Genomic DNA, 12,569 nt, shown 5'->3' with positions numbered 1-12,569 from the left:
ACCACCAAAAATAAGATAGGAATTTCTAGCAAAGTAGGAAGACCTGCAACTTGATTTCTGGTGCCTACAAATATTGCCCAAAAAATGATGAGAAATTAAAGAAGGTAACAAAACAGTCTTTTTGGCTTCAATTTCCCAAAGAGTCATAAAGTGCCACCTAGATGAATGATCATATCAGCTACCTTTATTGACAGCTTGTTACAGAGATAGCTCAAAGATAACTGTTTAACAAAAAACTCTGCATCTGAAGACCTTCTAGGATCCATGACATTGATGAAGATCTTTAACCTTCTGAATTGTTAAAGAAAGTAAAAACGCTGAATGAGAATTAGGGGAATTGGCTAAGTTAGAAATCAGATTCTTAAAAATCTTAAGACATAGTCCTTCTTCAACTAGGAAAGTTTAAACCTCTCCAGTTTGCATCTCTCTTCTTTTGAGGCAAAGAAGAACCGATCCACGTAAAGTAACTGCAATTGTTACTAAAGCAGCATGTGTTAATGACTTCCAGTTTGATAAGGAATGAATGGTAAATGAAACAGACACTAATGTTCATCTTTGATGACTAATGTCTAAAGTCAGTAACACTGTGAGAGCTCTCAGCAGTTGCAGACATTCTGTGCTTTACTTAGGAATTGACAGCTCGAGAATGTCTTCCCTTACTAAAGTTTCCAAAGGGTCCCTCATGAAGGATGCATGAATATGCTCTGTCATATTAAAAGTAATGCTATTTGATTAGCTTGATTATATAGCCCTGGCTAGTGATGTCACAATACATTCTAGAAAACTATATATTGGTCTATAGGTACAGGTTTATAGGTCTGAATTTATATGGGTTTATTGTTAATTAACTATGGCATCTGAGGTCATTTCTATCACTTCTACCAAAATTTGAGCATCAGGACTTGGTTAGAAGCAAAACCTCTTATTATTCATATATTCTAGGAAAGTTAAAGGTCAACTTATATAATCTTAACATATAACTTGTTTTCCAAAAATTTAACCTGCCTTTTTATATGCATCCAACATTTTTCTCCTCATTTATTCTCCATTCATATTTTCCAGGAGAAATCTTAGAGGAATCTCATCCTGGTTAGTTTTAATTTTGAGTATTTTTAAGAAAATAAATGTAGCACTGCTTTTTTTTTACTAAAATATAATGAGAAGACATTTACTGTTCCTGTTCAGTTAATATCAGATCAAAAAGTTATTTTATTCTGAGAATCTAGAAGATTCTATCTGATGAATTTTTTAAATATTATGCATTGACTTTTTCCAAATGTTCTCAGTTAATTTGATCTATAAAATTCTTTCTATGAGGCACAGCAGATAAAGTCTGAGAAACTTCATAGATAAAGTTGTAATCAAATATACATGTTTGCTTACCAAAACTAAAAGACAACCCTAAAATACTCTAATTGAGAAGCTATCATGGTAGAGCAAAATGTGGTATTTATCTCTTAGAAGTCAGAGGGAGGTTAGAAGAAGCAACTCCATTCTTTATTAACAAAATATCCAAAATCTCTAAAATAAAGCCACCTAGTTTTCAGAGTTTAAGCTATATCTTTAGTGTTTTCCCTGTTCAAAAGAAAATGGATTATAAAAAGTGAGAATGAGGAAATAGAATCTTGCTTATTCACATTGCTACATAAAGGTAAATACCAAATACCAATTTAGCAAACCAAGAGACAGACTGTTTGCTTTACTAATCATGTCTTTATAATCTGATGCCCATTTTAGTTACCCTCGGACCATCTGTCTATGTTTTGCATACTTACAATCCAGCCCTGTTATTGCTACCGTTGTATGATGAATCTACAAAAAAGACATTGAAGCATTAAAATAGGAATAACATAATCATTCAATGTATTTTTTTGCTCAGGTTAAAAATTGAGTCATCTAGCCAAAATGCACTTGAGAAAATGGTGGGTCACACAAAATAAGTGTGGCTTTTTTTTTAAGGAGTTGAATTACTTTCCTATTCTATTGGCTAAGCAGTCACAGGCTTAAATTTTCAGGTTTTGATGTAAAAACCCACGGTGTGACTGCATTTACTGAATAGTATATACGTTGAATAACAATAAAAGTCTACTTTTGCTCCCCATATGAGTTTAAACCAGTCTGTTGACATAAAATCTCTCACGGCAAAGTATTTAAATACTCTACTGACAACTGTTTTTTTTTTTCTTTGCAAAAAATAATAACAATCTCAAAATAGTCTAATATTCCTAATAAGGCCTAGAAATGTATCCGTGACAAAACAGACTAGAAGAAATGCAGATGTTTCTGCTGTGTTTGAAAAAAAATCAGAAACATAGTTACTTAGCATGAAAAACCTTATCTGCAATCTCCCATTCCTCTCTATGAAGCTGAGATTACATTTCTTTGACTCCATGTCCTATATTTAAAAACAGAATTTCATAGATAATCATCATTCTACTGAAAATTAAAATAAATATAGCCAACACATAAGTGAAGGTCAAATATAATAGAAACTGGAAAATTCTATATTTTTTATTCTCAAAATGCTACCTAGTGTCAAAGAAATCTCTATTTAGCTAGTGTGAGGTTTTGCCAAAGAATAAAAATTTCCTACTTTATAATTACAAATGTGTGATTGTTTAACAATTTATTTTCACTTACAAATCATGCCCTGAAAAAGGAAAACAATGCACTAGGGCTTTTAGCAACTGGAAAGTCATTTGATTGCAACCCTTTTGCAAATATGAATTCCATATTTAACTGTAATCAGCAACCTTTTAAAAGCCTCTTTTGTGCTTAAAACCAGGCTTCCCAGAGTCTACATCTGTTGTAATTGGGTTTCTGAAGTCTATGTAGCTCTCTTCATTTGCCTTCTGTGTTCAGATTCATAAGAGAAAAAAAGTTTATTAAAAACAAAGAAAAGGAATATATCCCAATATGCGACATTGTGAACAAATCAGTCTTTTCCAAAATATCCACCAATGTCTTTGTGTGCTATATTCTGTCATCAATTTCAGCTGCTGGTGGGGATTATCCAGGCTGCTGAACTGCCCGCCTTGGACATGGGGGGTACATCTGACCCTTACGTGAAAGTGTTTTTGCTGCCTGATAAAAAGAAGAAATTTGAGACAAAAGTCCACCGAAAAACTCTTAATCCAGTCTTCAATGAGCAATTTACTTTCAAGGTATTTTATTTTAATATTTGCTTAGAACTTTTCCATTGTTGTTTTAACTAAAAGACTGATCTCATCCTGACATATACATAGACATGCACATGAATGCTTGTCCAGAAACTGGCAATTATTTCAAGCCAGAATATCTTACATTCTTATCTTCATTCTAGTGAGAATTCTACAATGCATCTCAGCATGATTAAAGTAGGATTCAGCTCGGTCATTTCCAAGTGGGATGGATTGAAACACAATTAGGATGTCATAGCCACATCCAAAAAGTGAGGTCCCTCTCTGAAACAAAACCAAAACAATGAAATCATGATTTTTTCTGAGTGATAAAATTCATGAAAATAGGTAAACTCTGCTGCAATCCCAGAATAAAAAAGCTATGTTCCAATGTTTACATTACACTAATAGATATGACTCTTGCTACAAAATTTTCTGTGTACAGGAGAAATTTCAGTACTTTAAAGCCATTCTTCTCAATTTTTCAATAAAAATAATATGAACATATTGTTTAACTGCATTTCTAGCCTTTTTCTTTTACTCTTGGCTTTTCTCTGATGTTACTCATTTTGTTGAGACACCTCACTTGACAAACAATGACAAAAAGAGATTCCAGCTATATAATATCTTGTCAGGAAAACATGCCCTGCAGAACTCAGGGATCTTTGTGGCTCTTGGCTTGAAGTCATTCATAAAAACAATTCTTTTGGTGGCTATCCTTAATATGCGAAAAAAAAATTAATGCATTATTTAGAAGAACATATTTCTGGAAAAGGAAATGTCTGTGAATATGCCAGCAGGCTGATTCAAAATCACCCCGTCCATCAGCCAGACTTAGCAACGGCAGTTACCTCATGTTGACAAACATTCTAGTATGAAATAAATTGATGAAACTGAGGGTATGAGTCATTTTCTTGAACGTTGTTTTCAATTTTGTAAAGCAAAAGGGCCTTCCTATTCACTTTAAAATTTTTGAGTTTTCAAGATAAAAGTCCCCAATGTGTTTTCAGTAATCTTACTTAAAAATCTATCTTTTTTGTACCTAGACAGTTAATTAAAAGTAGAAGTGAAAACATTCTGGAAATACTCAGCTTATAAAGAGCTAGGCACTATAATCAACATACTACAAAACACAAAAAGAAATAAAATTTTTAAAGTATTGCAAATGGTAATCACAATCGCTTTATTTAACTACTTGTTAATCTTGATTTAGGTCAGCAGGGTCTAACCAGAATTTAGTAAGCAGATTCTTAAATTATTTGAAATAATGTTGTTCAGGCTTTGTTTTGTTTTGAGTTAGCTGCATATTAGTTCTTAGAAATTTATACTGCTGATAATTTTATTAGTAATTTCTATGACTCCAAAAAGTGTAATTATTGAAATTTTTTGAATTTTCTATAAATTTTTATCAAGTTAGATTTTATGCAGGAAGGTTGATCAAAGTATAAATAAATTCAAAGTATAATACATATTGATGTATTATATAAATATTCTAGCTTTTCTAGAGAACTGATTCATTTATCCAGTAGACATTATAGATTATGCATCTTGAAATGCCAGAGGAAATATGATATAGAAATGGAAACATAGGAGAGTTTAAAGAGGATTGGCTTTGGAATGTATTTAAATCCACTTAATGGGAACTTAACATGCCCCGAACTAAATTTATCTCCTTTTTCCCCCAAACTTTTATCTGAAAGAGCTACTAATCATTTAAACAGTAAATATTTATCAAATGCTTACTCTGTGCTAGGTGTTTTACATATATTTATTCATTCTCAAAACAGTCCATGATTTAGGCACTATTGCAGTACTATCACAATGTAATAGATGAATATACTGAAGTTTAGTCACATCCCAGATCCTTCCGATGGAAAGTTGAGAAAGCCAGGACCCCAAGACCAGGCTTTTGATTGTTGCTATTCAGTACAATCATCAAAAAATCTAGAGAGATTTGAGATATACAATGAAATTTTCAAAGGTTTATCCCTACTCTAAAATTTTTTACTTCTTCCTTTGAGAGTCAACTCTATAGGAGGACATATTTTAGATTCCTTCCAAAATGAAAAAGTATTATGCTTAGTTTTTTATCATACTATTTTAATTAAAAATCAGATTCCAAATACATGATAAATAAATGACAGGAAAAAAAGTCTTAGGAAAACAAATTTTTTTCTATGTACATGCCCAATATTTCTCCTTCTTCTTTCTCCTTAGTACATGGAGTTAATTGAGAAATGTTTGCTGGAGCCTAAGACAACCATTTACACTAATAAAATAATAGGAAGTATATGAAAATTGATCAAACCTTTAAGACAAGTCTAAACAATTCCTTAATTAGGCAGTTCTATCCAGTTGCTGAAGTGTAGCTTACTTGAATTGCACTGCTCTTCCTGAATATTAAAAATGCCACTAATAAATATCCCAACTCATAGCATCTGTTCCAGATATATCTGAACAGCTGGAGAATTCATTAGGTCTTGGCCTTTTGCCACCACTCATCCTAAAGCGTGTCATACCTAAGAATGAACTTCAAGATCCATATTATAATGCATCTCTGATGTTCAAAATATCAATTTCCTAGTATGCTCTTGTCAATCAGCAAATTATTTTAGGGAGTAGGTGAGACACTTGTGAATTTCATTTAAATCCTTTCAGACTCCTAACATACTTTTTAATACATCATTAAATGGCTTAAAAGCATCAATGGAACTTTTGAAACAAGTTTTCTGTCCCTCAGTAAGTCACACCCTGACAATTTAACTTGTAACCAGAATAATAACCAAATAGTCTACTAGAAAAACTTATTTATAGAGTCAATGCAGTTGGCCTGGTTATTCCTTTATTAATCTTAAAGTATTTATAGCATGACTAATAGTGGGATCTATTACTAATAATACTAACAGCTTCTAGAAGCTGTTATCATAAATCACTAGGATAAATTCTTCTTTTTCTCTCAAGTAATTTAAGCCCCAAGCAGTTGGTCAAAAGTATCAATTTAAGAAATAACCAAAAGCAAAATTATCTCCCCGTTCTGTTTATCCAACATAAATATTAAATTAAACACTATGAAGTAGTATGTTTTCAACTTTTTTGTGACCAGATATTTTATTCTCGTCTCTTTTTATTTAGGTGCCATACTCAGAACTGGGTGGCAAAACTCTTGTGATGGCTGTGTATGATTTTGATCGTTTCTCCAAGCATGATATCATTGGAGAATTTAAAGTCCCCATGAACACAGTGGATTTTGGCCATGTAACTGAGGAATGGCGTGATCTGCAAAGTGCTGAGAAGGAAGAGGTAAGGCAATCATTAGCATTTCTAATATCACAAACTGTACTCATCAGTTGCTACTCATATAAAAAGCTATTGAGGGATGCTCTTTGCAAAAGGGGATGTGGGCCTTTCTTTAGCTGTTGACAGTAAGGAAAATAGGGTCAGGGGCTTGCAAAACCTTGTTAAAAAGCATACAGGTCTTCTGGATGTTATTTGAAAGAAACGAGAGATTTTTGTCCTGGGTCTATAAACAACTTCCCTGGACATACCCACATACACACATGCACAGAGAGAGAGACTATTTCCTAAAGCTTATGAAATGTCACACCCAAATCCTATTTATTTAAAAGAAGAATGAAAAATCATCTTACTCCTCAATTTTTCCACAATCATTTTGTGTTTTCAATATAGGCTTTGTAGTTACTACATGAAAATAAAATGGCACTTTTTCCTTGATTATTTCTGCATATCACAGACAGTTCATTGTTATCAGAGCATGATGGGCAAAACATCAAGTATAATTCACAAAGCCTGATATTAAACACAGTTTTTAAATGACTCACATTTTTTATAGTACTCCTCACATTGTTTTTTCCCCATTTTAATAGCTTAACCAAGTATTTTTCCATGACTTGAAAAGGGAAGTTCAATATCCTTAGTGCATTGAAGCTACATAATAATCAATTCTATTTGATTATGCTATGCCTGCCTGGCACTAGTATTTTTCTCTGCAAACATTTCAGTAGTCCAGTACCAGGAAAGCAAATAACCCTTAGCTTCTCCAAAATCCTAAAACAACTCCCTTCCCAGCCACTTTTGGGTCCTGACATTTGATTGTAGACCCAAGGGATTACAAACAGGCTCAGTCATTTAGGATCGCCAGATCCCTAAGATTCTGTAGGATATGGTCACTTTGGGGCCACCAGAGAGATCAGAGAGAGGGTCAAGCCCTCAGAGAAACTCAACAATGTTGATCACCTGGGAATCCTCTCAGCCTAAGGTTTTCTGTGATCAATCTGAAGCTACTAACTTCATACCCTCTATATGATAAAGTGACATTTTAGAATGGATTTGTTCATTCTTTTGCTGAAATTGGATTTTGTTTGTGCTCTAAAATTACTATGTGGTTGTACAAAAAGAGTCAAAATGACTTGAGTTAAGCTGTGCTTTCCTTTTGGAAGAAGAATTTATATATAGATAATCTTGTACAAATAGATTAGTCAACATTCTTGAATATTGAGATCAATTTAGTCCTACTGTGGACAAAATTAAAATTATGAACAAAATTACTCATGTAAATTGGAAAAACAATTTCTTTAAAATCATAAGAACTAAAGTCATTCTAAGACTTCAATTTATTTGCACAATTTTAATTTACTGCTGCTAATGGACAGTGGCATGAAAAGATAGAGCATATATCATTGAGAATATGTAATTCTTCAGATATAAAATGTAACTGGAATCTTATTTCCTGTATTATAAGAAAGTTTCTAACTGGGTCTAGTCATCCAGAGATACTTTATAAGCTAGGCATCTGTTTCATAAGGTTACCTATGTCTTGATAAAGGGAAATTATCACTCAATCACAAACCAAAACTTACTATTCCTGAGAAGACATCAAAAGGAGAATCTCTAGAGTTTTAAAATAATGTAATGATACAATTATTATTTCCCATTAATATCTCCCACAGACATCCAATAAGCCTAACAACAGTGAGAAAAAGAATAGAAAGGTAGATAAAGATAGAAGGAAAAGAGTGCAACAAATAGGGAGATGAAAACACAAAAAGGAGAAAGAAAACACACACACAAAAATGAATCACGAAAAAAAAGATCTGTCATTTATCATGCATTTACCGCATACCAGACCCTGTGCTAGGTCCTTTATGGTCTATTCTATTTAATTGGTAAGTAAGATAAGGGGTAAATAACATTAGGCCACTTTCTAGATTTAAAAAATGGAATGGGCTGTCTATCTCACCATTTAGATTCCAGAAAAAGACAGATCAGCTTAGTATTAAGTCTCAAACTCTGTTCATTCTCAAATACTTTTGAAAGAGGAAAATTGCTGGATGGTCTATATTCCCTTAACTTAGGCAGAAATATTTCTCAACTTTTCAGAAACCCACTTCAGTGTGACCTTTGATCCCATACTACCTGATAGTTATCCAGGTTAAGGTAGGGAGTGTAAGACATGCACCTAACAGTTGGTCACTGGGAGGTGCAAGTGGACCTTATTCCAATATCCAACTGACAAGTCAACCAGAAACCGTCCAATTAATACAAACCAGTAACAAATAAACCAATCATAACAAATATTTATTATGGTTCTACTTTATTCCCCAAATAAGAAATTTGTACAAACACTTCCATAAAATACAAAAATTCAAAATGAAACATCTCACTACTTTGTTAATTATCTAGAAACATATTGAATGATTGAATACTTCTCTTTTCATACAGTTGATGAACTTAAGGTTAATGTTAATTCACTCATAAGGAAGAACTATGCATAAAATTTAAAAATTTAATATTTATCTTGCTTCTTTTTTAATGTTATTTTTCATGTCATAATGAGATGAAATATATCAAAGAAAATGAGAAAAAGAAATTCAAGGAACAGCTTTGGAATCTAGCAATGGAACTGCTAATTATAGTAGGCTGTTCAGTAAATACTTGGATTTAAGCAGGTTAAATCAGACCTACTGAGATCCAACTCTGAGATTTTGATAAAATGGGGTAAGGTGTTGTTGCCCAAAAGCTGACAACTATAAAAGTCAGAAGATGAGGAGGCAACTGTGTAAGTTAAAAGATTATGTGTTATTTTAGTGATGAATAATGTGCAAGCAATTTATAAAGGCATAGGAAAGAACACGGAGAGTGTAAGAGCCTCATCTGGAAGTTAGTAAACACATGTTTACAAAGGAGGGGCTGTGGCAGAGGAAAGCTTTGCCAGAAAGAGCCATAATAAGCACACAGTTCCCACTACTAGATTCTATCCTCAAGGTGAACAGCACTGGTGAGGTTTCCATTTGGTTTGATAATGTTCCTTAAATTAACACAATCAAAGCCACCTCACTGGTTTAGATTCATCTTTTTTTTTATGATGATGATGAATGATTGACTGCTTCCTCCCCACCTTCTAACAAATGAAAATGGAACTTGACCTTAGAGACACCTCAGACTTTCTCTTGTGTTTCTTTAAAAAAGAAATGTGTATCCTCTGAGTTTCAAGGTGGTTACATATAAAACTGTTGTTTCTTTATTTTTTATATGGCCTGAAAAATCATATTTTATAATCAAACACACAATTCTTCCATTTGTAAAAGACTACCAAATTTTGTAGAGCCTCAGGCTGTCTATGTTGAATTTTTGAGATTTTCCTCTTTTTTTGTTTTTGGTTTTGTTGTTGTTGAGTTGGGATCTCACTCTGTTGCCCAGGCTGGAGTGCAGTGACATAATTGTGATCACAGCTCACCACAGCCTTGACCTCCTGGACTCAGGCAATCCTCTGCCTCAGTCTCCCGAGTACCTGGAACTACAGACACTGACCTTTCATGTGTGGCTAATTTTTTAATTTTTCGTAGATACTTGGTCTGTGTTGTCTAGGCTGGTCTCAAACTCCTGGACTCAAGCAATTCTCCCATCTTGGCTTCCCATTTGCTGGGATAACAGGTGTGAACCACTGTACCCAGCTGAGATTTTCTTCTTTACAATTATTCAAAAAATAAATATTTATGCCACCCATAAGCCAAACCTAAAGCCAACCTTTATACTTTAGAATAATTCGTTCATTTAACAATTTGACATAATTATTTCAAATGTTACAATCAACAGCTTTGATTCCATTCTTCTCTTATATATTTTATTTCTAACCATTTAAGAAATTGTCTCACCCCAGGATCAGGTACATCATCAAAATATTTAGCCCTTTTTTATTTTAACATTTTATTCCTATTATTTAAATTTTCATTTTCATCATCATGCCTTTCCACTACGGCTTCTTATCTTTAAAAAAACAGCATAAGAAGTAGATAGGACCAGAAAACAGCTAAGCCTTTTTTGGGTCTCTTGAGCATTCTGCCCTGATATGCTGCAAGCTCTCTTGACTTGACCAGTACTGTTTTGTTTTCATTAGAGAATAAGTCTATCACCTTTGCTTTGTGTGGAATTTGGTAAAGAGTGATTTTTTAAATGAGATTCTGTAATCCAGTGCAAATGGAAAAAAAATTGATTGCTGAATTAAAACAAGTTGGGACATAATTTAATTAGTACCCAAGCAGAAGGGAAGCAAAACTACTTTAGTACTTTAATGGAAAATCAATTTTGCAAGAAAATTTCACATTTTTAAGCCTAATTACAAAAACATTTACTTCACAGAAAAGCTTTTGGAGAATACATATTCAATCAAATGGCAAAGTTTTTTTAGTCTTCAATGGTCAATTACTTAATACTTCTTCAGAATAGGTAAAAATCATTATTCCTTATAAGATCTTTTATGTTCAAAGATTATGAAAGAACTGATACTGTTTCTAAGTACATTTAGCAATCAGATGGTAACACGCTCTCCGAGAATCTCCACCCAACAAATCAATACCCTGATTGGAAATCCTTATAAAAGGTTAATTGCTGGAACTTGAAGCACAGTTGCCAATATGAACCTTCCTTGTCACGCATAACCTATCACATTTGAGAAATGCAGCAGAGACATTCATTTACATCCATTGCATTTCAGGAAGGTGTTCTTGTTTACCAGCCTGAAACCTCCATTCAGGTAGCAGCCACATCTATTGCTCCCTACTGTAAAACCAAGTTTGATTATAGAGGCAAGCACATAGTAGGTGTGCAAAAATATTTTTGAATGAAGAGATGAAGAGAGATGTTTATTATACTGTAAGAAATGTTTCCCAACTCTCTTTTCAAAGTCCATGTTAACAATAATTGTGTTCTTACTTTACAAATAAAGCCTGAAGTATTCTGAAAACCTGTCAACAAAGTGTTCTAGCACTGAACACTGAAAATACTTTAGTACCTCTTTCGTTTTTTTTTTCAGTTTCTTTAAAGACAAAGGCAGTATAATGTTTAGCAAAATCATCATTGTTACTGTTTTTGTTTATGGTCTTGAAAATGATAATAAAATTTTCTCTCACTAACATTTTTTTTTTGGTAAAGGCTTAGTTAGTGTCTTTTCTCTCTGAAACCCTCTTTTTCATCCTGTTTCCACGATATACACAGAGCTTATGGGTTAGCATAATTTAACCTTTATTTAAAGTTATGACCTTGTTAAAGCTATTGTGTAAGTCTCTGCTTACAACATGGAAATTAATTCAGAGGAAAATGAGAAAGAATCCATTCTATGGAAAATTCAAAGACCAGAAACAAAATCTAAGTTTATCATTTTAGAAAATTTGTTTAGTCAAATTTATATTATAATACATATAGTTTAGTAGTATTGAATCATATTATGGCCTATTAAACTGTTATATATTTTACTGTACTTAATATCTATGTTTCTATTTTACGAGACTTGGAACATATTGATTTCCCTTTAAACTCATAAAGAAATACAAATGTGTTTGAATTTTTTTATAGACTGTCTTTGGTCATAGTTACGGCTTATTTAGTCTGAGCCTTTGGTCAGAATTTCAGTCACCAATTATAAATATATTCTAAAACAACTAATATTATCTACTTTATGATGTGGTTTCCAAGATCATCATTTTTAAAAGCCTCACAAAGATCCAATAAGAGTTTTAAACAAACAAATACTATGTGTTAGACAAGAGGAAAACAGGTAGACAGGAAGGCTCCAAAGAAGAGTTGGAAAAAATGGGCTAATTGATTAAGCCAACAGAAACTGAGAATGCCTTCCAGAAGTAAAAGAAAAGAGGTCTTCAAGAGCTAAGATGTCCAATGACAGACACATGTAAGAGAGGAGTGAAAGCTTGAGCAGATATCCTGAGGAATAAAATATCAGACTGATGACTCTAGACTCAGGACACTAAATAAAGCTTGTAGAATGTGTTCTTCCCAAGGCCGAGAGTCAGAATACAAAAGCCAGGCCCACCTTTGTGACAAGCACTCAACCAAGTGCCTTCCTCAAATCATCTTATGGAGTTCTTAGAGCAACCTAGG

General features: G+C 33.1%; 1 protein-coding gene across 4 annotated transcripts in view; it reads left to right on the top strand.

Annotated features, from left to right (window-relative positions):
- Positions 1 to 12,569, top strand: part of SYT1 (synaptotagmin 1) — a 588,991-nt gene that overhangs the window by 428,311 nt on the left and 148,111 nt on the right. For all 4 annotated transcript variants that reach the window (XM_021710395.1, XM_008053907.2, XM_008053906.2 and 1 more), the window contains 2 exons: positions 2,997 to 3,164; positions 6,291 to 6,458. In XM_021710395.1, coding sequence (XP_021566070.1) covers positions 2,997 to 3,164; positions 6,291 to 6,458 — 336 coding nt within the window. The remainder of the gene's footprint in view (positions 1 to 2,996; positions 3,165 to 6,290; positions 6,459 to 12,569) is intronic.

Source organism: Carlito syrichta, unplaced genomic scaffold, assembly GCF_000164805.1.
Source record: "Carlito syrichta isolate Samal-C Ts95f unplaced genomic scaffold, Tarsius_syrichta-2.0.1 Scaffold288851, whole genome shotgun sequence".
Classification (NCBI taxonomy): domain Eukaryota; kingdom Metazoa; phylum Chordata; class Mammalia; order Primates; family Tarsiidae; genus Carlito; species Carlito syrichta.
The sequence above is the reverse complement of the archived record's forward strand: the minus strand, read 5'-3'. Positions and strand labels throughout refer to the sequence as shown.